The following is a 27,542-nucleotide window of genomic DNA, read 5'->3' as shown; positions in this document are numbered from 1 at the left end:
TGGATTCAACCTACCATGGCGATTTCTCCCATGAAGATATAGGGTCGATGACACTGTGTGGTAGTGGTATGTACAGGTGTGGGGCGAAACGTCCTGACACCGCCCAAGCAGGCTCATACCGGTACCGTATTTATCAATCTGTCCAAATCCTTGCCTGCCATACTGTACTTTTATCTTCTTAATGTTTATATTCCGCACAGTGTCATCGACCCTATATCTTCATGGGAGAAATCGCCATGGTAGGTTGAATCCACAGCCACGATTGGCCATTTGGTTCAGACCTTTGAAGCTCTTTGAAAACGAATAATAAGTCGAGGGACATGACTATAAGGCTACTCACAATAGCCATGTAATTGATCTTGGTTGTGCGTGAATAAGCTTGTATACCTCCATTGAAGTCAATGGTCATCGACTTTTATACTGCCTAGTAGTGAGTGCAGCTGTACTACACGATGTAGTCCATACAGGACCAACGCAATATAAAATTAGAGTTTTGGTCCGATTTTGAGTTCAAAGCGCACGGCCAATTTTCAAAGCGCATTCTAGCGACCATCATATCTGTTCAACACGTATTTTCAAGTGTAGCCTATATGAGACCACATCTGGTTTCTTGAGAAAAATTCATTTACGGGAGATATTCATCATTTTCAAACCCGGTATCCGAAGATTTTCGTCTGATATCAAAATCGTGCATAGCAATTCACGTGTATCGATCCCGTGTATTCATTTTAGTGTCTCTGCTACACTAAATAATTATTAGCTAGGCGGTGTCGGTGTGTAGCCTACCAGTTAACCAACAAGTCAACGTGCAGTGTCTTTCCCCCCTAAAATAGCCCTTGTTGGGAGCTGACGGCGTACCGATGAAAGGGGGTCTTTTGGAGCTGCGAACAAGTAAAATGGGGACTTTTGGAGCTGCGAACAGTCCAAATCAAGGGCGGCTTCTTGGCCTGGTTGAAAATCGCCTGAATTAAAAAAACCTTTCAGAGCTGAAATGATCAAAACCAAGAGTCTTTCGGAGCTCTATTTCGGAGCTGCAAAATCCAAAAAGGGGTCTTTTCGGGGGAGCATACCCGTATGAGCTTGTATGGTCATTTCTGTAGAGGCCCCACCCATTCCAACATTTTGGCTGCACTGGCGTGCCATAGCCAGAAACTAAACAAGAATCGCCCAACACTGAAAAGGGGAGTTGTTTTGATTTTGTCCTTTCTCCTTTTTGCCTGCAAATTGACAACCACAACGCTGTTACCTGTCTGTGTTTTGCCTGATTTCTCACAAACAAGATTTAATTATGGCGTCAAAAAGAAGAGTATTTGTTATAGGAGTTGGCATGACTAATGTAATAAATTCTGTTTTCACTTAATATGTCTAAGACCTCACATTTATACGTAAACTACGTACATGTAGGTAGGTAAGCTTACACAGCGCATTGCAAATGGTGTTGAATTTTGCACCAAAGCGAACTGACTTTTCGACCCGGACTGAGTAATATCTTCTTCTTCTTTTGGTTAAAGGGGGGGGGGGGTAACCCTATTGGTTTTGGATATGGATTGTCTTTCAAATTACATATGATATCAAATATTGTCCCCTTTATGCATGTTATGTACCCTGTGTAAAGATAGTCACTTGTGCTGAGCATGAAATTGGTCACTTATCGCTCACTGTTCAAAATGTGACATCTACACCAATTACAGTCCCCGAAACTGTCTACTTTTTAGCCGACCTCAATTCCGAAACATTTAGTGCTAGTTAAAAATGCGATCCCCAACCCTTTGGTTACCTTTGGACGAATTTTTCAAATCTCCATGAGTCTCCGTGTCTGAAATTCCCGGTACAAACATCGAAAATGTCGCAATTCTCAGTTCTCGGTGATGATACTATATCCGCATCGCTGTTTTCATACATGAATATGCATATCTCTGACCCCTGTAAGGTCAAAAAGCGTGGCGTTGATTTCAACCAATCCGATCCACCGTTTAATAAGCAGCTTGATACTGACGTCATATCTGAGGTGACCAGGAGGCAGGAGCTACCATTTTGGTAAACTGAACTCGACTCGTGCGTTCTTTTGGTTCACATAAATCGAACAAAATTTTCAATAACGGGTAATAGTATGATTTCAATTTTTTATTAATGAAGTTACTTGTACAACAATGTAGTTTTGAGGAATGACAAAGTTGTTTTTGGAAACTTAGATGTTTGTTTCAACTGATGATGTAGGATCGCAAGGTGAGTGAATTCGTGAAGAGATTTGCTTGTTTGAGTGATAGTAGGATACGGGATGTAGGCTAGTCCTCTGTGTTTGACCGGCTCCGACGTCTCAATTCACAACGTCTCAATTCGTACCTGCTTACCAGACAGCAATACTGCGTATTGCTGTATGGAACCAGATATACATGTTATGCAGCTTTGTGAAAAAAACGAGAGCACTTTCTGCGTAAATGTGAATAAATAGGAAAATTTGAAACCCAATACTTGGTATGCGTGAATTGTATTCTGGAAAGACAAGCAATAACATGTGCCATAATTCCCGTTCGTCATGTGCTATGCGTGGGTGCACTCATTGCACTGACATTATTACCAAACTCCACTGTACTGTGTCCCGGTACTAGGTACACATTCCAATACTACAGTGACATTTCCCCACAACCAGTCTTTTCGTGTTCGTCTGTATATCGTTCATGATGATTTTTGTATATAAATTATAGTCAACACCAATAGAGCTCAATAACACAGCAAAACAGAAATGCCCCGGCGACAATGCTGGAAATGCCCGTATTGTTCGGTAAACGGAAAATTTAGATTTTTAAAACTCTTTTTCCCTTGCAATATGTACCATTCAAATGAATGTAAATAATTTTGGGTTTAAAAAATGGAGCAGAAAAAAAACTATCACTACCGGGATTTGAACTGGGGACCTCTGGTACAAAAATACACCGCTCTAACCAACTGCGCCACGCGGTGACGCGGGCAGCTTCTATTTTCGGAAGGAATTTTTAAAGCTTTGTAGTAACTGAAGTCTCTTCAGCAGTTATTGCGGTTCGCTCTTTTCATATACAATGTGAATGACGCAAAACCAAACTAGCTGTTGAGGAGACTATAATTATCTACGATAAGCCTGTCCAGAATTCCAGAAATTGGTAGCCACCAAGGGAGGTATATAGGCATGAATTCTCAGATTTCTCCAGAAATACATCGACTTGGAGCGTCAAATTTCAGAATAGGAATAAGAAAAATATGATCTATTTTGCGATACCAAAAACTCATTAACAATGACAAAAATTGGGGGGTGATGTTGTCGATCGGGTTACGGACCTTTAAGTCGATAAAATAAAGTAACCTGGCCATGGTGACTAGCATGAAGATTTAGTGACTTGAGAAATTTAAACTTCGAACATGTGGATTTGTATGTAGGTATGCCAGGTGAATTCAAATTTGACATCAAACTGCATCATTTTATATATATCAAATTAAAGCCCTTGACTGAGTAAAGAAAGACAAAACTGAAAACCTTTTTTGTCATAGCACTTTCCGTAGCAAAGTTTAATACATCTTGTCAAAGATTGACTTTCATCAAAAAGATTCTGGTGTAATAAATGCTCCCCCTCTAATAAACGCCCCCTCCAATCACTGTTAAAAAAAAGTAACTCGTATTGGACAAACCACCTCATTTTTAATTCCCTGTAACAATGAGGAATTATCTATTGTCTCCCTTTGTATTGGTTACACAATCCACTTCAAAACGAGTAGCAATTCAAGACCAGCTCTTGACATTCCACTTCAAAACGATTACTAATATGAGAACTAATTCGAGATCTTCTGGCCACTATTTGTATGGAGCATTGTCTAGTTTATTGATTTGTTAATGCTGGGTGGCAAAACACTTCACATTGGGTGTAATAAGTACTCGTTTTGTACCTTGTTTTGCTACTTTGGGTGGAATAAGTACTCGTTTTGTATCTTGTTTTGCTACTTGTATTGCCAGGATAACAAAGCTAATCCACCATTGTTCATGGGCACTTTAAAACGAGGTGGTTTGTCCAATACGAGTTGTTTCCTTTTTACAGTGAATATTTCCATGCAAAATTGACATAGATTAAAACATTTCCATGTCATATTGCGTGAGTAAGCTTAAACTTGCAACAGTCATGTCAGTAATGCAGTGACGATCGCTAAATTGCATGTGACAAAACCTGTTAAAGTGTTATTCAGATTTCCTTTTACAAATTAAAGCGTACTGGTAGCCATCCAGTGCCTTATTAATTTGTAAAAGGAAATCTGAATAATACTTTATGACTCAAACTTCCATCCATTTCATTGGCTAATTATGGTATAATTTCATCAGATTCTTGCTCGATGATGCATTTATGAGTGTAATTTTGTTGCATTTACCACGAAAATTCCATTTCAATGGGGGGCGCCATGGAAATAGCATTATTTTTTAATATAGTCATAAATCCCTCCTTTCTGCAGGAGCACCATCGAGAAATTGAACCCGATTTTTAAGTGTTTTCATTGACAATTCACTTCCAATAAACGCCCCCCTTTTGAAAAAATGCGACGCCCCCGGGACGTTTATTACAAAATACAACATATTTTCATGACATTTTTGTGGTAAATACAACAAAATTACACCCGTAAGTAAGTGTATCATCAAGCAAGAATGAAATCTACCATAATTAGGCAATGAAGTGGATGGAAGTTTGAGTCGTAATATTAGTTTTTTCCATGCAATTTAGCGATCGTCACTGACATGAATGATGCAAATCTTATGCTTACTCGTGAACACGATATGGTTGAACTGATTGAAATGAAAAACGGTTTGCATTTTTGGAGGGGCACGTTTATTTATAGGGGGAGTGTTTAAATAGACAATTCGGTATATAGATTTACTTGTACGATGCAAGATAAAAAAATTAGGTTATTCGTAAAACTGACCATCCTGATAACACTGAAGATTGATATTTAACCAGGTGGTGGATGACATGATCGAGCCGGCAACTTGTGAAACCGCCCGGCCGTATGGCATTTTCAATATACTTGGTTAGTTTTGTGGGGTTCATTATCGAACCCCAACGGTTTTAGCTTGTATTTATTACTTATTAACATAGGCCCATTTGTTTGTGATATTTCAAGCGTTTTAAAATTTCAAAATAATCCCATTCAATTACACGGTTGACGATGAAAATTTACTGAATTTAGAGGATGCAATGCGGCCACCACCTGTATTTAACTTTGTTCATTTCACTTCAGTTTGAGAAGCCTGGCCGTCGTGATGATTTTGACTACCCACAGATGGCAAAGGAGGCTGGGACCAAAGCCTTGAAAGATGCTGGCATCTCATATGAGGAGGTTGAACAAGCCACTGTTGGTTATGTGTACGGTGATACCACCTGTGGACAGCGGGCTCTTTATCAGCTTGGGTGTACAGGAATTCCAATCTATAATGTAAGTAGAAAGATGCTGTGATTTCTTAGTTAACAGAAATTTCTGAAAGAAGTCCAGTTGAAAATTGGTTTGAACTCAAAACCTTCAAATTTAAACTCAACCAATAAAGTATTGAAACGATTATAGATGGTTAAATATATCGGAAACTGAAATATATAGCAAAAGCTTCTTTATATGTATATAAAGTGCAGCTTTCTCCTGTGCATTTTGATACCTCTTTTGTTGCTCTACAATATCATTTGGTTGAGTTATGGGCGCTTGAAGGGCATCAAGTCAGATTTTAAAAGTTGCCCTTATAATTAGCTCCTATTCAAGCCAAATGCTTTCGTCGTGTACACACACACGCACAAAATCAAGACAAAGAACACCGATGTGCTCTGTTTACTTAACCATGAACTTTACTTTATTTTACTCCTTTGACTTCCAACTTCTACCCTTTACTTATCTCTGACTTATCTCATGAACTCTTTCTGCTGATATCTCAATACTTGGATGGTGTGCCCACCATCAATGTCTATCACTGCCTGGATTCGTCGTCAAACGCATTAGGCTTGAATAGGAGCTAAATGCAACTTTCAAAATCTGACTTGAAGCCACTCAAGCGCCCATAACTCAACCAAATGCTACCGTAGAGCAACAAAAGAGGTATCAAAATGTGCAGGAGAAAACTGTGCTTTATGTACATTTAATAGGTTTTTGCTATATATTTCAGTTCCCGATATATCTGACCATCTGCAATCGTTTTGATACTTTATTGGTTGAGTTTAGTTCTACTACCTTATGATCAGATTCATTAGCTCATAGTTCAGACCAGTAATTAAAACGGAAGTTGGGTTTCAACTTCAAAAGTGGTATGTCTAACCTTTCTTTATGGTTATGGTGAACTGCACCTTTGGTATTTGGCGCATTATGTGCCATTTTATACATACTTTTAGTAGCAATCCGCATTTTACACATTAAAATTGTCCACAACTTATTGGCTTTGGCCATAAATCTGTAAGAGTAGACATGACTGCATGATGAGTGCTTGGTTAATCCCATAATGGTCTGTGGAATTTTACCAAGGGTTGAATTTTGTTTCATCTTATCCATTTGGATACAGTTGGATTCTTACAACGGTGTTTTATGAGACACTTTACATTCTCCTTCCATTTACTTAGTGTATCAGCTCAAACAATTTCAAGAATCTCTTTTGATTTATGCAATTAGGAGAAACTCTGCGCAAATGGATTCTCGCAGAATTTCTAGGCCCACTTTACGCAGGCTATCTTTTTCAAAAAATAATTTCTTTCTAGGTCAACAATGCTTGTTCTACTGGTTCTACAGCACTATTTCTTGCAAAGCAACTTATAGAGGGTGGCCAAGCGGACTGTGTAATGGCTCTGGGATTTGAAAAGATGCAACCAGGATCACTATCTGCTACAGTAAGTGAGAAGTGTGTTCTTCTTTGTGGAAAATAGTAGGGTTTGTCCTCAGGACAGATAATAATGATAATAATGATGATGATAATAATATAATAATAATGATAATAATAATCATTTAAGGGCAGAGTGATGGAAGAGAACACGGACCTTTTCGAGCATCATTATTTTTGAATTGTATGTCCAAAGTATATAAAACTATACATTTTTGGAAAGGAAATGAGTCAAGGAATCCCATGGTGACGTCAGATTTGTTCAAAAATCTTGAGTTTTTGAAAAAATCACAAAAATGCACTTATTTACACCATTTTTTTTTGTGACAACTTAAAAAAAAAAAAAATTAGTTTTTCATGGAGAAGAGACATGAAATTAGGGAAGGTTTTTCATTTTTTTGAAATTCATCTTGTTTTTTCGAAATATTGCAAAAAACATGTGAAAAAAAGCCATTTTGTTCACTCTATTAAGCTAAAAATTGCACATAATGGTGTATATTTTTGTTCAAAACAAATATTTTGAAAAAATGAGAAAACCTTCCCTAGACTTTGATGTGCTCTAAACGATAGTGCAAAAGGTTAAATACCTTTTGCTTGCATATTTTTCGAGTTACATGTATCTTGTCACAAAAATCGATATCGTACAATATTGTTTAAAATGAACTCTGAGAAACCGACGTTTTAGTAAAAAAATGTCAAAATTATGCACAAAACGTCCTTATATTTTAAAACGGCAAGACTTTCACGCTTGTAAAAGCTGTATCTGGTGCATGGTCTAAATATGCATCTTTTTGAACCAATGAATCTATAATGTCTGTTTTTAGTGCGCCTAAATCCAAAATAATTAAAAAATCTAAGTGGCTTTTTCACTGCAAATTTTTGTTTTGTTTACATCACATTTGCTGGCGTTAACAACATACCGAATGCGCCTTGACTGCGTTGGACATACACGCAGAGTTGCGCCGCGTCACGCGACACGAATCGCACGGGTAATCACAATATTTCGCATTCGCGCATTGCCGACTCAATATTTCCGCCAATTTACTAAGCTGTCTTGAGCCATGTGACTTTTTAGAGTTGAAAAGAGTGAAATAAATCAAGCAAAAATACAAGTAAATATTAGGAAGTTGTATTTTTATCAGTTTCAAGTTCTTAGTGTTGATAAATATCAAGAAATCTCAAATACGGGTGTGGACGAATGTGTCTCCCCTTACTCTGGCTTTAATAATGATGATGATAATAATATTTACAATAATAGCAATACATAACTTGCTTGCGAGCACTGGACAGTGGGCACTTATTTTTAAGATACATTTTCATGTTTAAAACTCAGTTTGGCTGAAGTTTAGAAATAAAATGTGTGACTTTCACAGTAACAAGCATGCTTTTCTTGAAAGCCTAGCCTTACAGTTGCATCCCTAGGTTACTTGGCTATGAAGTTAGGATTTATGTTAGTGCCAATTTTCTGTATATAATTGTTTATGTTACTATTTTTACAATTTCACAATTGCTAGCTTTATGTCACATATTACTGTTGTGTCAATGATGTACTAGAGTCACCACAGGGCCACTGGGATTATTCAATTTGTTCAAAAAGTTTGTCAAACTCTGATGTTTTATCACCACCAGATATCATTTTGATTTTATCAAGTGAGATATAGAGAATGATTCACTTTTGACAGTGATTCAATGGTGGTTTCGAAGTTAGAGGTCAAAATTTAAACGCAAAAGGTTATAATTATGTAGGGTATATTGAAAGTGCACTGAACTCTATTTCATTTCACATAGTTTGAATGAAAAGAATTTTAATGAAGAATAAAATTATTTATTAGGTATTTGTCATATTTGATATTATAAATATTTATTTTTCTTTTGTATACATCATTATGCATTAAGGATACAATACAATCCAATTTACATTGTATCAACATGATTGGTACCCATTTTTGGTGTCTATTGACAAGTTCGCTTCTTCAAATGCAACATTGGATCCTCTTGAAATGCCCAGGATTTATAGTTTTATGACCTTTTTTAACATTCATAAATAAGGTAGCTCGTATGTTGCATTTTGATGTGGTAGTCTTGTCAGGGTTCGAATTTGGCTGTATCGCATAGCAGTTTGCTCCACATTTTGAAGAACTGCTACCCAATTTTGCATTTGTATAGCATTTTTTATAGTGCGTATATGGAAGTATCCTGATTATGATGAATTAGCCAAAACTGCTACACACATTTTTTAAACAAATTCAAACCCTGAGTCTTGTCCATAATCACTCAAAACTGATGGGTATTCAAGTATACTAGTCTCAGGTACCAACTACCAATCATTTTGATTCAGCCTGTTAGTAATAAACTCTTTTTACTTCCATTTTGCTTCCATTAATTTGCTAGGACAAGTTATTATTTCTGAAGTGTTTTTGTCTAGTGTACGTGCATCATTCACAAAATTCTGTAACGGTGGGAAGAGCAGTGACCTAGGGATACAGAATAGAGGATATAGGCTTAAATCCTGGTCACTAGTAGTCAGGGAAATTATTATTCTCATCATTAGTTGCATTGGCAAATGAAAAAAGAGCAAATAATCAAAAATTGACACTCACTTTTATAACAAAAAAAGTCTGGAGAAGTGAAAATTTGTAATTACAATTTCTTAATGTGCTCCTTAATGCTTATATAAATCTCTGAATAAGAATATTCCCTACATTTGTGTGCATGTTATAACTATAGTACACAGATCGTACCAATCCTATGGACAAACATGTAGAAGTAATGGTGCAGTTACGTGAGCTAGTACCAGCACCAGTGACAGCCCAAATGTTTGGTAATGCTGGAAGGGAGCATATGGAAAAGTATGGTAAGATTAAATGAAACTTCATGTGACTACAGCACAGTTATATGTACACCAGCTGCTATGTTCAATGAGCAATGAAATGGGTCATTAATTTCATGAAAAAAAACTTTTGTTTTGAAAGAACCACTAAAGATCGTAACAGGAGATGCATTGTGTACTTGATCCAAAATCATACCAGTGTGCTATTCCAGTTGAAATTCATACACTCATAGAAGACATTACCTTAATCTTCCAATCAGAGAGTGTGAATTTTAAATGGGGTTACCTGAATGGGTGACTCCATTTGAAATGTACTCCCCTTATGAGAGTTAGGTTGATATTCTGTAGGGGGTGTGTGTATTTTATCAACTAAAATAGCCCAATTAACAGCAGTTATTGTACATATAGCTTTGATGCTGTCACATGGTAAATACCCCATGCCAATATCATGAGCCTTACTTGGTATTTCTCATTTTGTGCATGTATTAGTATCATGATCGTACAAGACCGATGGACAAACATATCAAGCTCATGGGTACTCTACATGAGATTGTAAAGGCACCTTTAATGCCCCAAATGTTTGGCAATGCAGCGAGAGAACACATGCAGAAATTTGGTAAGATTTTGGAGGGCTAGACGGAAAATAATAATTGTGAAACATATATATGTTAAATGAATTTAATGAATTCAGGATAATACTTCTTGTCAAAGAAGCATTTATTATTACATTTGTGCATATAAAATTTAAAATTTAAGAAAAAAAATTATATAATATTCCAATCAATCAAACTGCCGTCCACATTGTTCAGGGAGTTATCCATGACATAATGGTGGTTTTTTTTTATAAACCTCAAAATTTTACCTACTTGTGCTGAACAAAGTATTGCACTCAAGTGTAACAAAGGTAAAAATATAGCAAATCAATTTGGAAGTTATAAAACATAGTTTTAATCTGTACTATTTTTTATTTTTATATTTCTTGATACAGGTACAAAACCAGAACACTTTGCCAAGATTGCTTACAAGAATCACTTACATTCAACCAACAATCCGTAAGTAATGTGTAGTTTTTGTGGAAATTGTTTATAGAGCGACAGAATTTATGATTGTGCTTATCATGATAGATCAGATGGGAGGGGAATAAGCTAAGATATTCTAGCTAGAACTAGGGAACAAACCAAAAGTTCGATGACGTCTTATAAACAAAAGTGCTTTTGTTAGGAAGTTGGCCCCTCCCTCCCTGTAACGTTAGTGTGAAATGTTGAAAATTTCAACTAGAAAGATCAACTTCGAACGATATTTTTAACCAGCTTTTTACAAAAGTAATCGACTTTGTGACCACCTCCCCCTAAAAAAAGGACTTTCAATTCTTTTATAGGACTTCAGCAAACTTTTGGCTTGTTATCCAACATAAGAGCTTTAACTGTGATTATCATGTTGGCTAAAAAAATATTATTTTTGATTGATTTATGGATACAATATTGATGAAGCAAGTTGTGGTCCAAAAATGGCATGAACACCCAGTGCCGTAGGAGCACTTATAAATGTTTTGCTTTCGACAGATTGAGGGTTTCTCCTCAGCTATACAACCCTGAAAGTAGCAGAGACAGTGTTGACATAATTCTAGAATATTTTTGCAATATGTGGGACTCATTATATTGTTGTTGCTTTATTACTCCCAGATATTCACAATTCCAGAAAGAATACAGCTTGGAAGAGATACTGAAAGCACCAATGATCTATGAACCACTCACAAAATTACAGTGCTGGTAGGTACCTCTCTACAGCTAATCCCTATTCCCATTACGGTCTAAATATGTGATGCAATCAAGCAAAATGAGTCAGATGTCGGGAATATTAATTTTGAGATACAGCCAATAATATTATTCAACTTCCTTTGTATTTTATTTTGTTCTGAGCAACACTAAAATGGCCATATCTTTGGAACCATATATCAAATTATTTTCAGCAAAATAAAATATTATGAATGGCTCATGTAATAAAATTGAAAACTGAATTTTGATTTTGATCGACATCAGACTCATTTTGCTTGATCGCATCACATATATGAAGGATCTTATTCAGCATACCACATTCATTCAAATTTTGATTGATTCGATCATTCATTTGTTATTTTGAGTAGCATGTTCTTTGGTGATTCCCTTTAGTGGTATGATAAGAAGTATTTTACGATACTCTCACAGCGAGTATCCAGTAGTGTAGCCAGGATTTTAGTGTGAGGGGGCAACACCAAATTTTTGTCCCCATTTGTCAATTTTTGGCCCATTTTTAGCCATTTTAAGGACACTTTGCTCCTTGCCATCCCCATTTTCATCCCTGAAATGTCTGTGGGTGAAGTTTGTCCCCGCTCCCCCTGGCTATGCCACTGGTTATTATTATTACTTTATTAAGTTTATTCATTTGATTCATTAGCTTGTTGAAAATTGTAAATTGTGTTGCCTAATTTTCTAGAATGGGAATTATTTGAAGTCAAAGTCAAATCAAGTGATAAATATCAGCACATGATCTTTACACTGACAGAGGCTTATCTGAATGTAAATAGTTGGTATTCCTAGCAGGGGTCTAACAATCAACTGTAAAGGTTTAAAGAGCAACTGATTCTATGTTAGGTTTGTTGACCTGTATAATATAGGGATGGGCAATATAGATTATTATTATTTATATCAGGCTTTTGAGCGATACAATAAAACTGTATATTGTACAATATTTGCTCATTTCAGCAACAAATATTTTGATCTACCCCCTTTCCTGGGGGTTGGGTGTTCAATAAAACTTTGAGTGAGAGTAGGGGGTTGTTGAGGCCCAGCGATATTTAATTTTGCTTATATAAAAATATTCACTTACAGTATGACATCATAGAGACATGTGGGGAATGTTGGTACTCATTTTGGTATCTCTTGCTAGAGCTACCCATTCTTGGTATCAAATATATCAGTGTAGGGGGTTTGATATAGAATTCCAGAAAGGAGAGGGGGTGTAAGTTCCATGTAACAATCAAATCAAACCCTCCCTTGATAAAAAGTGTAACCAAGAAATACCTTTATAATATGAGGGAATAGGTTTTATGATTAAAAAGAACAGCAATCTGTGCATTAACCCACTATTTTACAGATTTTACCAGTCTGACTACATTATGTAGGAAAAGTAGAAGATATAACTTGTTTATAATATAGCTTCCTTTGGCTCTTTTTCTTTTATAATCATTACAAACTTCTGCGTACTTAAACTGCACACACACACACATTTGTACACACAAATCTGTCCTTAAAAAGTTACTTTATGCTGACCTTTGATCTGAAAGTATACATGTACCTGATAAGATCTGTACCCATCTATCTATTTATAAATAATATGATAAGTGCGTTGATCTTGTACTCCAATGCATCTCATATAACACACACACACACACTACTTTGATCAGCAAGGTGTAGACCAGCCAGATTTTAGGTAAGGGAATGTTGAAATGTTATTTCATATACCTCTATAAAACTCAGTTAACTAGTTTAATCTAGTTTTATCATTATGTTGAAATATATCCATGTATATTTAGAAGAATCTTGATCAAGTGTAACCATGTAGTTGAATGTCATCTGTGTTTGACAAAATGATTTTGTCTTTGATAAGATTCTTATTCACTCCTTGTACAGTCATTGACATTGTGGGTGGACCATAGAACTGACAACAGTGCAAATGAGAAGTGGAATATACAAATACAACATGTTTCATTTTGGGAAAGTAGTCAAAACTACTGGTCCCTCAGTGTTGGATGATTTGACTACTTCCCGACTCGTCAGCGGAGGGAAGTAGTCAAATCATCCAACACCGAGGGACCAGTAGTTTTGACTACTTTCCCGAAATGAAACATGTTGTATTTGTTTTACTATACCTCATAAATATTTTTACGGTAAAATCGTAAACAAAAGTCAAAACACACACCAGTCAACGTGCTGGCCGGCATAGTAAATAAGCTTAATATTTTGCTTACCTGATTTTATTGCACGATTTCTTTTCAATCAATATTTACATTTTGACCTATATTATTAAACATTTCCTTTTAGCTTTCCATAAATAACATTTTGTTTCATAAAACGTCAAATTGGCGTGATATTATCCATCGGTAATCTCGGCAAAATAAATGCAGCAAATGCCATCTTCACGATAAACGCATCTGCAGAATCGCCGTTGTGTAGCATAATGCTACGTCTGAAGGAACGGTGGCGCGCGGGGTCGAGACACCGTATGGTAGTAGGGGTGCGGAAGTTTTACTACTTCCCGCGTTCGCAGTAATTGCACAGGCGCGAAGTTGTCAAAATACCGTACTCGGACGCTGGCGTTATTAACCAATAAGATGTATGGATTACCTAATAAATATTTATGAGGTATAGTGTAACAAATTATGTAACCCTATTCAATGTTATTTAACACTGGATGGAGCTATATGGCAGTAGAAAGCAAGGGGCATATATATCGGGTCTTATAAAGCTTGGGTTGTTTAATTAATGCAGGCATGATTCTTTATATACCAGCCACATCCATCATCTTAAAATAACCTGATTCTAACAATGGGTGTGTTATTCTGCATATTTTATTATTAGGCATAAGAGGTGAAACAGAACTCTGCATGTTTCATGGGTATGGGTAATCATTTTGTGATTTGTAAAAACATTTCAAAATGCAGTAAAATTATCACTTAACTTAAGAAGTTAAGCTTAAGTGATGGAAGATATCAACATGATGTGCGACCAGATGCATGGTGTTTTACCCAAGGAAATGAAAGTTGTGCTGATAGTACTCCAAGTTTAGGCATACGCCTTGAGCTACTTAGACCTGGCATGAAAAGTGTAAACCTGTATGAAACAAACCCAAACGATAATTCTGCAAAGTCAAAAACCAATACCACTTTGACTGTTCTTTTACTTGTTTTGGGTGGTGACATTGAAATTAATCCAGGGCCGGTTAGATACCCTTGCAAGATGTGTCAGAAACCAGTTGCTAAAAATCATAGAGCAGTAATGTGTGATCGACCAGAGTGCCAGCAGTGGGTTCATATTAAATGTGGTAACATAACACCTGAGGAATATGAAGAATTGAAAAGTGCATGTGATAGTCCAAGTAAGAAGACCGTGTGGTTTTGCAGTGTGTGTGAGAACATCAATTTGTTGACCTCATTGGATATCAGTGCTGACTCATTTCCCACAGACAACTCATTCTCGGTGTTATCAGAATCCGACATGTCAGAAGAGGATGATTTTGACCCAGATCATGAATTAAATCTCTCTTCAGACAGCTGTTCCTCCCATAGTACCAAATCATCTGAAGATCACACATCATCACCCCAACGTAGACCAAAATTTAGAAAACTCAGACTTTTAAATGTGAACTGTCGTGGCATAAAGAGCAAGAGAAAACAGCATGATCTTCAAGCTGTTATAGAGCAGGAAGATCCCGATATCATATGCGGAACAGAATCCCACATAGATAGTAACTATTTTACTAGTGAAATTTTTCCTGATACTCATGAAATTTTTAGGAAGGATAGGAACAGATTTGGTGGCGGAGAATTTGAATCCACAGAAAGCTTGTGGCCCTGACCTCATCCCGATTTGTGTGATTAGAGAGACAGCAAAACAAATTGCACCAATTTTGCAAATAATATTCACGCAATCATATGACACTAGCACCTTACCCAACGACTGGTTATCTGCCAACATTGTAGCCATCTTCAAAAAAGGAAATAAAAGCCTTCCAGCAAACTACCGCCCAGTGTCACTCACATGTGTAACCACCAAGATCATGGAACATATTATTTTTCATTCCATCATGGAACACCTTGACAAGAACCGCATTCTGGCCTGGTATCAACATGGATTTCGTCAAAAGCATTCCACAGAAAGCCAGCTGATAAGCGCTTTGGAAGAGATTGCCAGATCGCTCGACAACCACCACCAAACAGACGTCTTGATATTGGATTTCTCAAAGGCGTTTGATACGGTGGCCCACCAACGTCTCCTAAAGAAGCTTGTCTTCTACGGTATTAACAACAAAACCAATGGTTGGATCCAAAACTGGCTTACAAACAGGACGCAGAGAGTGGTTGTAGATGGAGAAGCCTCACCAACAGTTCATGTAGACTCTGGAGTGCCCCAGGGCACAGTACTGGGGCCTTTAATGTTCTTACTCTTCATAAATGACATTGGCAACAACATAAGTTCTACCATCAAGTTGTTTGCTGACGACTGCTTGTTGTTTCGCACCATTACATCTCCCAGTGACACCTCCAAACTTCAAAAAGATCTAGACAACCTGAAGGAATGGTCTGACCTATGGCAAATGAGCTTTAATGCTAAAAAATACTACACCATGAGAATACATCGCAAGAAAACGCCAATCACCCACACTTACATCATGGGAGGAGAGGAGCTGTGTACTGCATCTAGTCAAGCATACCTCGGCGTTGAACTCCATGAGCGGCTCAGCTGGAAAACACATATTGAGTCAGTAGCATCCAAGGCAGGCAGAACCCTCGGCTTTCTAAGGAGGAACCTGGGAAAGTGCTCAACAGAAATAAAAAAGCAAGCCTACACCTCACTTGTGCGCTCACAACTGGAATACGCCTCTGTCGTGTGGGATCCCCATAAACAAAACCAAATTGACCAGCTTGAGAAGATCCAAAGAAGGGCTATCCGATTCATATCCGGCAACTATCAAAGGGAGGCTAGCGTTACTGCAATGCAACAAGAACTTGGCATACCTACACTTGAAGAAAGAAGAAGGAACGCTCGCCTCACCATGTTCTACAAAGTCACAAATCAACTCATAGCCATACCCATGCCAAACTACTTAACACCAAGAACCAGAACTACTCGTAGCAGTCAGCATCATCGCTTTACACGACTCGGCTCATCATCAGACACATACAAGCACAGTTTTTTCCCGAGGACACTGCGGGACTGGGATGCGCTTCCGCAAATCACCATTGAACTGCCCACTGTGGAGCAGTTCAAGGAAGCCATCAAAGCCAACTAAATCCATGGCAGATGTTTTTACTTGCACCAAATGAACTTGCACCTGTAAATAGAAGAGGCTGAGCACAGAGCACATTCGTCCACTGCTAGAAGCACCGCACAGCAGTCCCTCATCCAGTTGCTGAACAGGCTTTTGATGAGAAAATGCATAGAAGTAGAAGTTCCCAAAACTAGAAAAATCACATTACCTTACATGTATGTTAGTATTAAGTTTATGACTCTTTGAAAGAAATGTTACCTAAATCAGTGTACCCCAAGAGCGAACTTTTTTAAGGTGAAACATTTCTTGGTGTGTGTTTTGCATATTATTGAGACACATATGCGACTCTAATTCTAACTCTCTATCTATAATGTGGCCCATACACAATCAATTTGATTGATCAATCTTGGGCCCCTAGATGCAGGATTGGATACAAAATAATATTTCTCTTCAATATTATTGAAGTCTAGTTTGATTTTATTGATGGTTGGACAATGAAGTCACTAATTGATGTTCGTGTGTACAGTGCACATGGCAGATTTTGTATCCACTCTTAGCTTGTCTTTGATATTGATCAATCAAATTGATCGTGTATAGTCCGCATTACTCTCTTGACCCTTATCTCCAGAGGCTTATAGAGAATATTGAGCCATTGCATTAAACAAAGAAGTGTTTTGAGTTTTGCAAGTCTGACATAAACTGCCCACAATTGTTTTATTTCAATTGCAGCCCTACATCTGACGGTAGTGCATCAGCCATAGTGTGTAGTGAAGATTTTGTTAAGAAACACAATCTACAACACAAAGCCATTGAGATTATTGGAATGGAGATGGCCACAGACTTGCCAAGCACATTTAAGGACAAGAGCAGCATGAAAATTGTAAGAGATATGAGAGAACAGGTGTATTGTCAATAATTTACATTGTCATTGGTTGTATCAGCAGAATATTGAATTCAAAGGAGCGCACTTGTTTCCTTGAGAAATCGTAAGGCAGCTTGAAAATATATATGGTTGCAATGTTATTTATTCTTCAAAAATGTTTTATTTTTTATTTTTTATCAAATATTTCAACTTCATATCTTTGATAAGCTTTAGTCTTAACCCTTTGAACCCTGGCCTACCACATAGTCCCGTACATCCAACCCTGAGCTTCCTAATGACCTTGAAAATTGCCTCAGCATTGTGCCCGTCACGCCAAAACAAAAGGTCTCCGACCCCTGAATCCCGGTCTCCCAGATAGCCAAAGGATTCCGATGTAAACAAAACATATCGCAATTGATGTTACGTGAGCCGCTTTAGCGACTCTTCGGGTTTTGACACACCATGGTAGAAGCCTCTATAGTGGCTCGTCGGGACTACGGTACAGGTTACCGTGAGCCACTATGGCGGCTCGTCGGGTTCAAAGGGTTAAAGTTGGCAACCTGTTTTATTTTTAAGATAAAAATTTGAGCTGTTTCATCTGATTGCTGTTCATTACTGTAACATTATATGCACCCCATTTAGTTTGATCCTATAGTGTTATTAGTGCCGGTAGATACCGATGGCTCTTTGTATCATACCCTGGAGATGTAATTCTGGAGATGTAATTCAGTAAAAAGGTCATTCAGAGCTACAAACTTTTAATGAAGGGACTTTCTTGGCTTTTTGCTTCAAAAATCGCCTTGCATAGTAAACCAGATCAATTTGGGGGTCTTTTAGAGCTGAAATGATCAAAATCAAGGGTCTTTTTGCACTCTGGTTTGGTCAAATTCAGGGGGTCTTTTGGAGCTGTATGATCCAAAAACAGGAACTTTTCTGGGTGGAGCATTCCCATGTTAAGGGGGGGGGGGTCAGAAACCCAGAAATGAAAGAATATTTTGTCTTAAGCATTACCACATATTATTGTCTTGCCATTTAGGTTGAATAACTTGAAAGTTTATACCCAAATACAATACATACCACATGTACATTACTATTCAGCATATAATAAAAGCATTTGACCTGTGATCTGTCTGTTTTAGGTCGGCTATGACATGACCAAGAAGGCAGCGGATACACTCTACAGGAAAGCTGGTGTATCTCCTCAGGATGTGGATGTCATAGAGCTTCATGATTGCTTTGCTGCTAATGAACTCATCACATATGAGGCTCTAGGGCTATGTGCACCAGGTAATTGATACTTATGATTTGATTCCTTGTTTCGGCATTGGGTGATTCCAGTTGAAATCCATACACCCCTATAAGACACAACCTTAATCTTTCACACAGGGAATGTGAATTTTATATGGGGTTGCCTGAATGGGTGACTCCATTTAAAATCTACACCCCAGTGTGTGAGACTTGAGGTCATGTCTGCCATGGGGTGTATGGGTTTCAACTGGAATTACCCATTCATCTGCTTGTTTGATATGCATGCCCTCAACAACAAAGATTGGATTACTTGTGACTTCCACTAGGTTTTGGGCAGTAGGGTTAGGGTTTGCCGTGTTGAACAAGTGGAATGTCAAACAAACAGAGGGCTACCTTGTTTCTGTGTGATTGTCAACTGCATTGTTTTTCAATGTTATCGAACAATCATAAGTGCTTTTCTTTAATTTAGATGTTTCTATGTGACAATAAATCAAATGGTTATCTCCGAAGAAAGAATCTCTTGAAAAATGTCATATAACATAATATATTGGTAAGGTACAGGATTCATGCCTAACTTTTTTATCAAATTGACTGTTGGCACAGGATGGCCTTTTACTGTGCTTAATTTCATTTCATTTGCCCCTAGAAATTCTATTGTTTTTGTTGCATCATATCATCCTATATTTTTTTAATGGTGAAAAAATAATCAGATTACCATACTAACTGTCACTATGTGATATGAATGGCCTAGTTTGAGGTAACGATGCAGGCAACGGCAATGGCAAACATAGCTTTGCCCTACATATTCAATATTGGCACCTCCAGGTGTTATTAAAATATATACGGGTAGTGGCAATTTCTAGTAATCTGGGGTTTGACACTATGAACACCCCAACTATATGGACAGCTGCACAAAATGTTCTATGCAAACTTTCAGAGCACTATCTTTCAAGGTTTTTTTGTTGTAGGGGAAGGGGGGTACATTTTGGCTCAGTTTACAATAGACTCGTGCCCAATGCACTTGCAACTCCCAATTTAATTACCAACATGCAAGGATAAACTCACGTCCAATTATTAGGTAGAAACCACCATTGCTGTACACATCCTGCACATTATATCTTAAAACTTTATTAGTTTCATTGCGGTTTTTTTTTAGGTAAGGCTGGTGAGATGATAGATCGTGGTGACAATACCTATGGAGGCAAGTATGTGATCAACCCAAGTGGTGGACTTATCTCAAAGGGACATCCACTGGGAGCCACAGGTATGTGCAAAAATTAATTTCAACCCTCTCCATGCAGGTGTTGACTGCAGACGTCAAGTTTCAATTTGTTTTGTTTTAAATTTAAAAATTTCAGAAATGTAAATTTCAGGACCATATTTGGAATCGGCATGAAAAATGCATTAAAATGAGTACAAACAAGCCTAGTATAATTGGTTCAATGGTTCTTCAGATAGCTCTTGATATTTTTGAGAAAATATCTCAAAACTTGGACATCTTATATTCAGCCTATGACTAGCATGCAAAGTATTAAGCAGGAAAGGATTGGTGAATAAATATTATTGGAATCTATTTATGTATGATACATGTGTATGTCAGCATCAATTTAAGGTTATATTGTGGAATATTATATCATTGAAGTAACTATTGGAGGTCCTGTCTCTGATTCAGTTTAGAGAAGAGTGACAACACAAAATTTATACTTGTTGATACCAAATGTAGGGTATAATCCCAGATTACCCTCCACATACCTTTTTGGGTAAGAGTTTAAATTTGGAATAGTTTGTTCGATGTCAGTGTTAGGATTTAGGTTCCAGTATTAGTGTTTAGGGGTTTTCAGAGTGCAGTTCCTGCAAAATACACCTGCTGCTAAACAGCTCAAAATGATAATTGAATTGTCCTAACAGATCTATGCCAAAGGACCAGTATCAGTGTCATCACCATATGTCACACACAGATGCCTATTGGATTATATTGAGGTTGCCAGAGCTACTCTGTAGACAGCAGATTGCTATATTTGCTGGTCCTTATATTTTGTATTTTTTTAGAGGAGAACATCTGTATTCCTATGTAAGAGAAATTTGAGTGTATCTCATTAAACAAGTATATAACCATGCAATATTCATAACCTCATTAATAAACATGATGCGTGCGATCCAATTACATTTAGTTATTTGTGAAAACGCGAACGCAAATCCAGGTCATTAATATCTCGCAATTGACCGCAAAATATTTGAAAGTAAATATTAGTAACCTCCCCGAGCGCCGTATTGTACGTTTGTATTTGGATTGCACGCTACCATATTTGCACTGATTGTGATACGCACTTTTGTTATTGGTCATCTTGTTTTAGCCTGATCGATTTTTGGAAGGGGAAGATGTAAAAATCATCCATTTTTACAAACTTTTGAGCAAAATTTTGTTTTATTTTGTACAGTGAAGAGATCAAAGTGACGGTTATGAATGAGGTTAATAACTTTGCATCGGTAATATGTCGGGCATTGTGAAAAATCTAAACATTTTGCTTTGGACCTCGGAATATCCCTCAGTAGCCCCTCGGGATATTCCTCGGTTCCAAGGGCAAAATGTTTAGATTTTTCCCAATGCCCTCCAAATAACCGATGCGCAGTTATTAACCTCTAATCAACTCTGTTCCAATCCAGGTCTAGCTCAGTGTTCAGAGCTATGTTGGCAGTTGAGAGGTGAAGCTAACAAGCGCCAGGTCCCAGGTGCCAAGATTGCACTGCAGCATAATATCGGTCTAGGTGGCGCTGTTGTGTGTACCATGTACAAACATGGCTTCCCACAGTACCAGACATCTCGTATCCAGCCTAGTTATACATCAGCAGGAGGTTTCAAAGCAGCACCTGTCTTCAGTGAAATTGAGAAAGGCCTCAAAGCCGTAAGTTTGGGTACTTTTGAGTTTGGGCGTTGCTACTGCATGTTCATTAGGTGCAGAGCATTTTTCTAAATCAAAGACATGTGATGCGATCAAGCGAAATCAGTCGGAACTCGGAAATATTAAATTTTCAGTTTCTTATAGGATAGTAACAAACATTTGCAAAGCTGCATTTTGCAGAAAACCCCCACTGCAATTGAACAACCAGTTCCAAAGATATGAACAATTGAAGAATTTCCAAAACAATGCTATATCTCAAAATCAATATTTCCGAGTTCCGACTGATTTTACTTGATCGCATCACATATTACGGTAGATCTGTGAAAGGATCAATCACGCTGGGTTTTGTAATGAAAGGGGGACGACTAATCCTCATAATCTGTCTCACCATTTTTGATGTTAGTTGTCGCTTACCCTCTCTTGCTTTACCAAGTTTGGTGAACAATTTTATTACATCTATGTGACCTGCATCATGTCATCTTGAATACAAGACCAACTGCTAAAGTTAGTTCGGCATGTAATTGGTGATAAAAATAAGACTTGTAACATTGTGTAATAATATAGAATTGCATGCACGCAGTTGGGCGTAACGCATACGCTAGTTGTGTGTTGTGTAATTTGTGACTGCAAACGCTTTTGTGAATTATGCGAGTGTGAGTTGGGATTTTATTTATGCGCACAACTACATAAAATGAATAGTTTTTGCCTATTATAAACCGAAAACGCTTTAGTGGAGATCGATAATGCAGTGTAATTCAGTTACGAGATCTTGGTGTAATTGAGAGCATGTTAACGCAGTGGTAAAGGTTTCGACTCATATTTGTGAAGTAGTGTGAGTTTAAATGCAGTGTCAATGTGTTGTGCACTTGGGCCATGCATATAAATACCTCACTTGCCCTACCACACCCGGGTATAATTGGGGAGCTGTTGGGCAATAACTACAATCTTAATTAGTGGTGAGAGGAGCTGTGCTACGTTTGCACCCTTGTTGAAGAAAAAATATTCTGATGCATCTCAGTGGCAGCAGAATAAATTGTTAAAGCACAGTGTTATCATATAGTGAATTGCACTCTAAATTGGGTTACTCCTTCAAGTAATTATACAGGAAATTAGGGTTAGGGTTAGGATTAGCTTACACGAAATAATTACATGAAGGATCGACCCTAAATTGGCAGCATTTGCAAGATTTATTACAGTACATAATGGGAATTTTAAATTCAACACCTCCTGCAATTGGAGTGTTATACTCTGATCAGTTCGTAATCGGCAGGAATTATTAGGCTTTTACCACTACATCGAAAAGTAGACCCACGTTACAAGGGACATAGTTGATTTGCCGGGTCAATATTTTGCATGTGAAAGAAAGTAGACAAAGTATAGGACCCCAAATAATAATTGGTAATACATGTGGCAATTCTTCAAATAATTTGTGATGTTATAAGGCCCACCGATTATGAAATGATCAAACTATAAGTGTTGGTTTGAAGCCATTTCATTAACATTTCAATCGTCACATTCTTTGTTTCTGTGTCATACAGGATGGTGCCAATATTGTTAAGAAAGTGAAAGCCATCTTTGCTTTCAAAGTGACCAATGGCCCTGGTGGTGAGACAGCTGTGTGGACAATTGATGTCAAGAATGGGAATGGATCTGTGGAACAGAACTCAAATAGTAAGTCTTAAGCAAGATCTTAAATATAAAGTTGTACATGAAGATTCCGAACAAAAGTAAAGATTTTGTTAATCCTTATTTGTGTCAGTTTCACTCATTCACCACGATGCTGTTTTTGCCATAGAAATTCTGCATACAGTTGGAGTGAACTTTTCACAGTTTGGTCATACCAGCCTGTGGCCATACCAACCCTTGTCCATTTTCCAATATTTTCACTTAATTTCAAAGTCAAATATGACATGATCAAGTGGAATGAGTCACATGTCGACCCTGGTCAAAAATGAGTTTTACACATGTTTTTAAAAAGGACATTTAGAGCTTTCAGAAACTGAAAATTCCATGTTGGTACAACTTTTCTTTGCAAAGTTATGTCAATTTATCAATCGCTGAAAACAGTATAAAACAAAAGAATTTTAACACTTTCTTTGCTAATATCTCAAAATCAATAGTAGCGACATCCGACTCATTCCCCTTGATCATGTCACAAATACTTGGATTTAATTTTTGTTGTCACAATCTTAAAACAATTTTACTTCTGGTGACCTTATTAAGTTTTTCTTGGCATGGAAACTTGGGCTCAGCTATGGAGAATGGAAATAATTCTGGTATGGAGAATGTTGATTATATGAACCACAAATGTGGATGTTCTCTTTGGATATTTGTAATAACAAACATAATTGTTCATTTTGATTCTGCAGAGAAAGCAGATGCAACATTCATTATGAAGGACGCTGACTTGTTTGACCTTATGACTGGAAAGCTGCAGGCACAAACGGTAAGACACTGTGTTGAAATTGATTAAATGTCCACAATCTCACCCACACACCCCACACACACATGGGCGTCAATCCCGAGGGGGACGTGTCCACCACCCCACATTTTTCGGCAAAATGACCCATTTTTTGGCACTAATGCACCCACATACCCCTGCACACGACCGCTACATGTATACACACAAAATACAATTTATTTTCATCCACTCATGAAAATACATGTGATACCTTCCATTCAATGACATTTATCATTTATGCTAAGGTGCACACATGTTATTAATATAATGTCCTTCATATGTATTTAGTGATGAAATCAAAACTTGACCGGAGGTTGACCGCCGGTTCCATCCGGTTACTATTATTCAAAACAATGGCAACTGGACGGAACTGCCGGTTGAGTTTTGATTTAATCCCTTAGTGCTTGACTTCTCATAGTAACAACTTCCTTGTAGTAATATCCTATGCAAATTAACAAGTTAAATGCGAAACTAGTAGTATGTTCTAAACACTACTGAAAAGTGATGCTAAGGAATGAGGTTAATGATTTTGCATCAATTATTTTTCTTGTATTATGAATAACCAAAATATTTTGTGCACCCTTGGAATACCCCTCTTTTCACAATACCTGATGTGCAGTAATTTTAACCTTTCCGTAATTCAAATCACCATGTTTAACAATGGTTATGGATGTTATTTTCTTATGTTATAGGCATTCTTCTCTGGCAAACTGAAGATCACAGGCAACATGGGACTAGCAATGAAATTACAACAAGTACTACCCAAGACTCCCCCAGCTAAGCTATAAAAAGGACTGCTATGTCCTGATAGAAGGTGGTATCTTATTAACACTGATCCAATGTTTTCTTCTCTTTGCTTTGATCCAAACCTGTATGATATGGATTCGCATATCATATACTATTTAGTCAAAACCATCACTAGGATCCACAACATGCTCATCTATCAGGGTGCAGTTCTGTAACCCCAATACATTTGTATTCATTGAATGACCTTTGAAAATTGGGATACAAAAACTCGTACTCTGCAACTTGAGGTCAGATTGTGCACTATGATTGTTTAATTGAGGTTATTGAACTATGCCATTGGGATGAGGGCATTGTGGTTCATAGTGCATATTACTCTTCATATGAAGTATTCCAACAAAGCTGCTGCAGCTGCTTTATAAAGATACTTTTAAGCAAAGATGGCAATAGCTGTAAATTTTAGTTTATATTGTAAACACTGCAAACAGTTTGCACATTATTTTTTCTCCTGCCCACTTCTGGCTTCATATATACAGGTTATGCAAGAGAAAGCATGACATTGGGATGTGGAGGTACAGCTTTTGAGACAAGAACAATTAAAAGCAAAATGGCAGAAGCATTTTGTAATACGCAGAAAAACTGGGTAGCTTTCTTGGTAGGCTCGTTTAACTATCTTGTATTGTAAGCTTATCAAAATAAGCTTTCCAAGAAGTTTTGTAAAAACCTTTTTTGAAGGTTTATATTTTGCATGTGTATTACAAATTGTCACAGCTGTATAAGTGGTTCAGATTTGTATTAAAGTGAAGCAATGCATTTTTAAAACTAGCTGAATTTGTCATTTAATGTAATTCTATTCTATTCAAGTATCCTATGAAAAATTATGTGTCCTGGAAATTGATCAAGACTTTTTATTCTAGCCAGAATGTATTTCTGAATCTAATGAAGAGAACAATTTATAATATCATGCAAGATCTCAGTAAACTATAGTACAAATACTCTTGCCATTTATGTGCTAACAAAAAATGACAATGTGGTTAAATTTGTTGGCTCTGAGTATACTTGCTTATTTGATTATTTTGGTTTATTTCATGTAACAACAAAAAATAATTTTTGTACTTTTAAATCTTGTACTTTTGTGATTACTATTGCTCTGTGGCTAAAAAATGTTTTTTCATAATGATTTGTTTTTATTGTCCAATTTTACTAAACGAAATATGTCAAAAACATATTTCAGAGGGTCTAAGTGCAAAGAAATATCTCTAATAGTTTGTAGACTTTATTCTATTGGTTTATACATTTTATTATGAACTCACATCATTATGAATTTGTTACTGAATATTGTTTTCAAGTTTTATTTCATTTCATCCTCAAAGTGGATGTAATAATGTTTCAAACAGACAACTGTGATTCAGTATTAGAGGCGGAAGTTCATTAAGAAATAGCAGTATTGGATTGGGAAAGTACTAATCAAACTTATATACATTGGAAACTCATTAACACAAAGTTGTGCGGAATTCAGATTTTACTTCTTGTTATCAGCAGAAGTTTGTGTTATCCAGTTCTAATAACATGTGAAATGTATGCTTGGGAATGTAAAACATACTTCTTGTTATCAGGAACTTCATGTTAAGAGGGTTCGTTTTAACAAGTTGCCACTATAATGTTGTATTTTACACACAATGTCATCTGAACAGGTATAAAAAGAAAAAATAGTATTAAGAAAATAATATTAAGATGCAAAAAAAAAATACATTTTATAGCATTATGACAAATGTCAATAATATTCATATCTAGCAAATGTATGGAAACTTACATTAAGCATGTCATTCTAAATGAAATTTTAATATTCTGTAGGCTTAATGGAATTTACTCCAGACAATGACTATGAAAGTGGAAAATTTTGTGCCAGAAATTTGTTAGCACTTCACCGACTTGAAATGTTTCGCATGTATTTTAATTTGCATTTTCAAGTTCCTTACATAGACCTATGTTCAAAAGGAATACATTCACTCATTTTTATTTTTTGTGCAGTTTGGGCATGAATATTTCTACATTCTATAGTATTCCTTTTCAAGGATATAGCCCTGAGTTTTACTCTCAAGATGAATAGGACAGTCTGGACAATAGACTCAAGGGCCATTAGTACCATTCAATTATATTTCATTGTTGCAAGTGGCAAGCAGATTCACAAGAGGCTCTCCAATGTCTACTTTTCAATCTGTTCTGATTTCAAGGCATTTCATGCAGTTTGATGCATCAATCCTATTCATGTGTGGTGTCACACCAGCATTAAATGAATGTGTCAATCATTCAGTTATGCAGTCAATTTTAACATCAATTTTCAGTCTTAATGTTAATGCCTGTCAATATATAAATGCAATGTATAATATCATGTGCATGTAATAATAAGTTTATATTGATTTATCAAATAAATTTATAAGATTCATACAATTTCATAGTATGTGAAAAAAAAACAAATTATATTTGATACATGTTCCGTATGTGCCCAGGAACTTCATGTAGTAAACATAGTTCAGTAACGATGTTCATTAATTAAGCCAAGTATATGGTTGAATATGAATGAATGGAATATAATTGTGACTTCAACACAA

The 27,542-nt window shown here is 36.8% G+C and overlaps 1 protein-coding gene across 2 annotated transcripts; it reads left to right on the top strand.

The window, feature by feature from the left end:
• Window positions 1–1,174: 1,174 nt before the first annotated feature.
• LOC140143214 (sterol carrier protein 2-like) lies at window positions 1,175–27,209 on the top strand. 2 transcript variants are annotated; one of them, XM_072165214.1, is made up of 13 exons: window positions 1,175–1,336; window positions 5,251–5,445; window positions 6,741–6,869; window positions 10,179–10,305; window positions 10,678–10,741; window positions 11,372–11,458; window positions 17,445–17,595; window positions 18,717–18,864; window positions 19,982–20,089; window positions 21,490–21,728; window positions 23,264–23,396; window positions 24,095–24,171; window positions 24,879–27,209. In XM_072165214.1, exons 1-13 carry the CDS (start codon window positions 1,289–1,291, stop codon window positions 24,972–24,974), a joined length of 1,602 nt encoding a protein of 533 aa, XP_072021315.1. In that variant the 5' UTR covers window positions 1,175–1,288; the 3' UTR covers window positions 24,975–27,209. The 2 variants fall into 2 exon arrangements, with proteins under 2 accessions (XP_072021315.1, XP_072021290.1); XM_072165189.1 differs by lacking the exon at window positions 10,179–10,305 and adding an exon at window positions 9,587–9,713 and having other exon boundaries at window positions 1,179–1,336.
• Window positions 27,210–27,542: the final 333 nt, after the last annotated feature.

The sequence above is a fragment of the Amphiura filiformis genome, chromosome 1 (genome assembly GCF_039555335.1).
Source record: "Amphiura filiformis chromosome 1, Afil_fr2py, whole genome shotgun sequence".
Taxonomy (NCBI): Eukaryota; Metazoa; Echinodermata; class Ophiuroidea; order Amphilepidida; family Amphiuridae; genus Amphiura; species Amphiura filiformis.
Note: the sequence above shows the minus strand (reverse complement) of the source record. Positions and strands in the feature narration are given on the sequence as shown.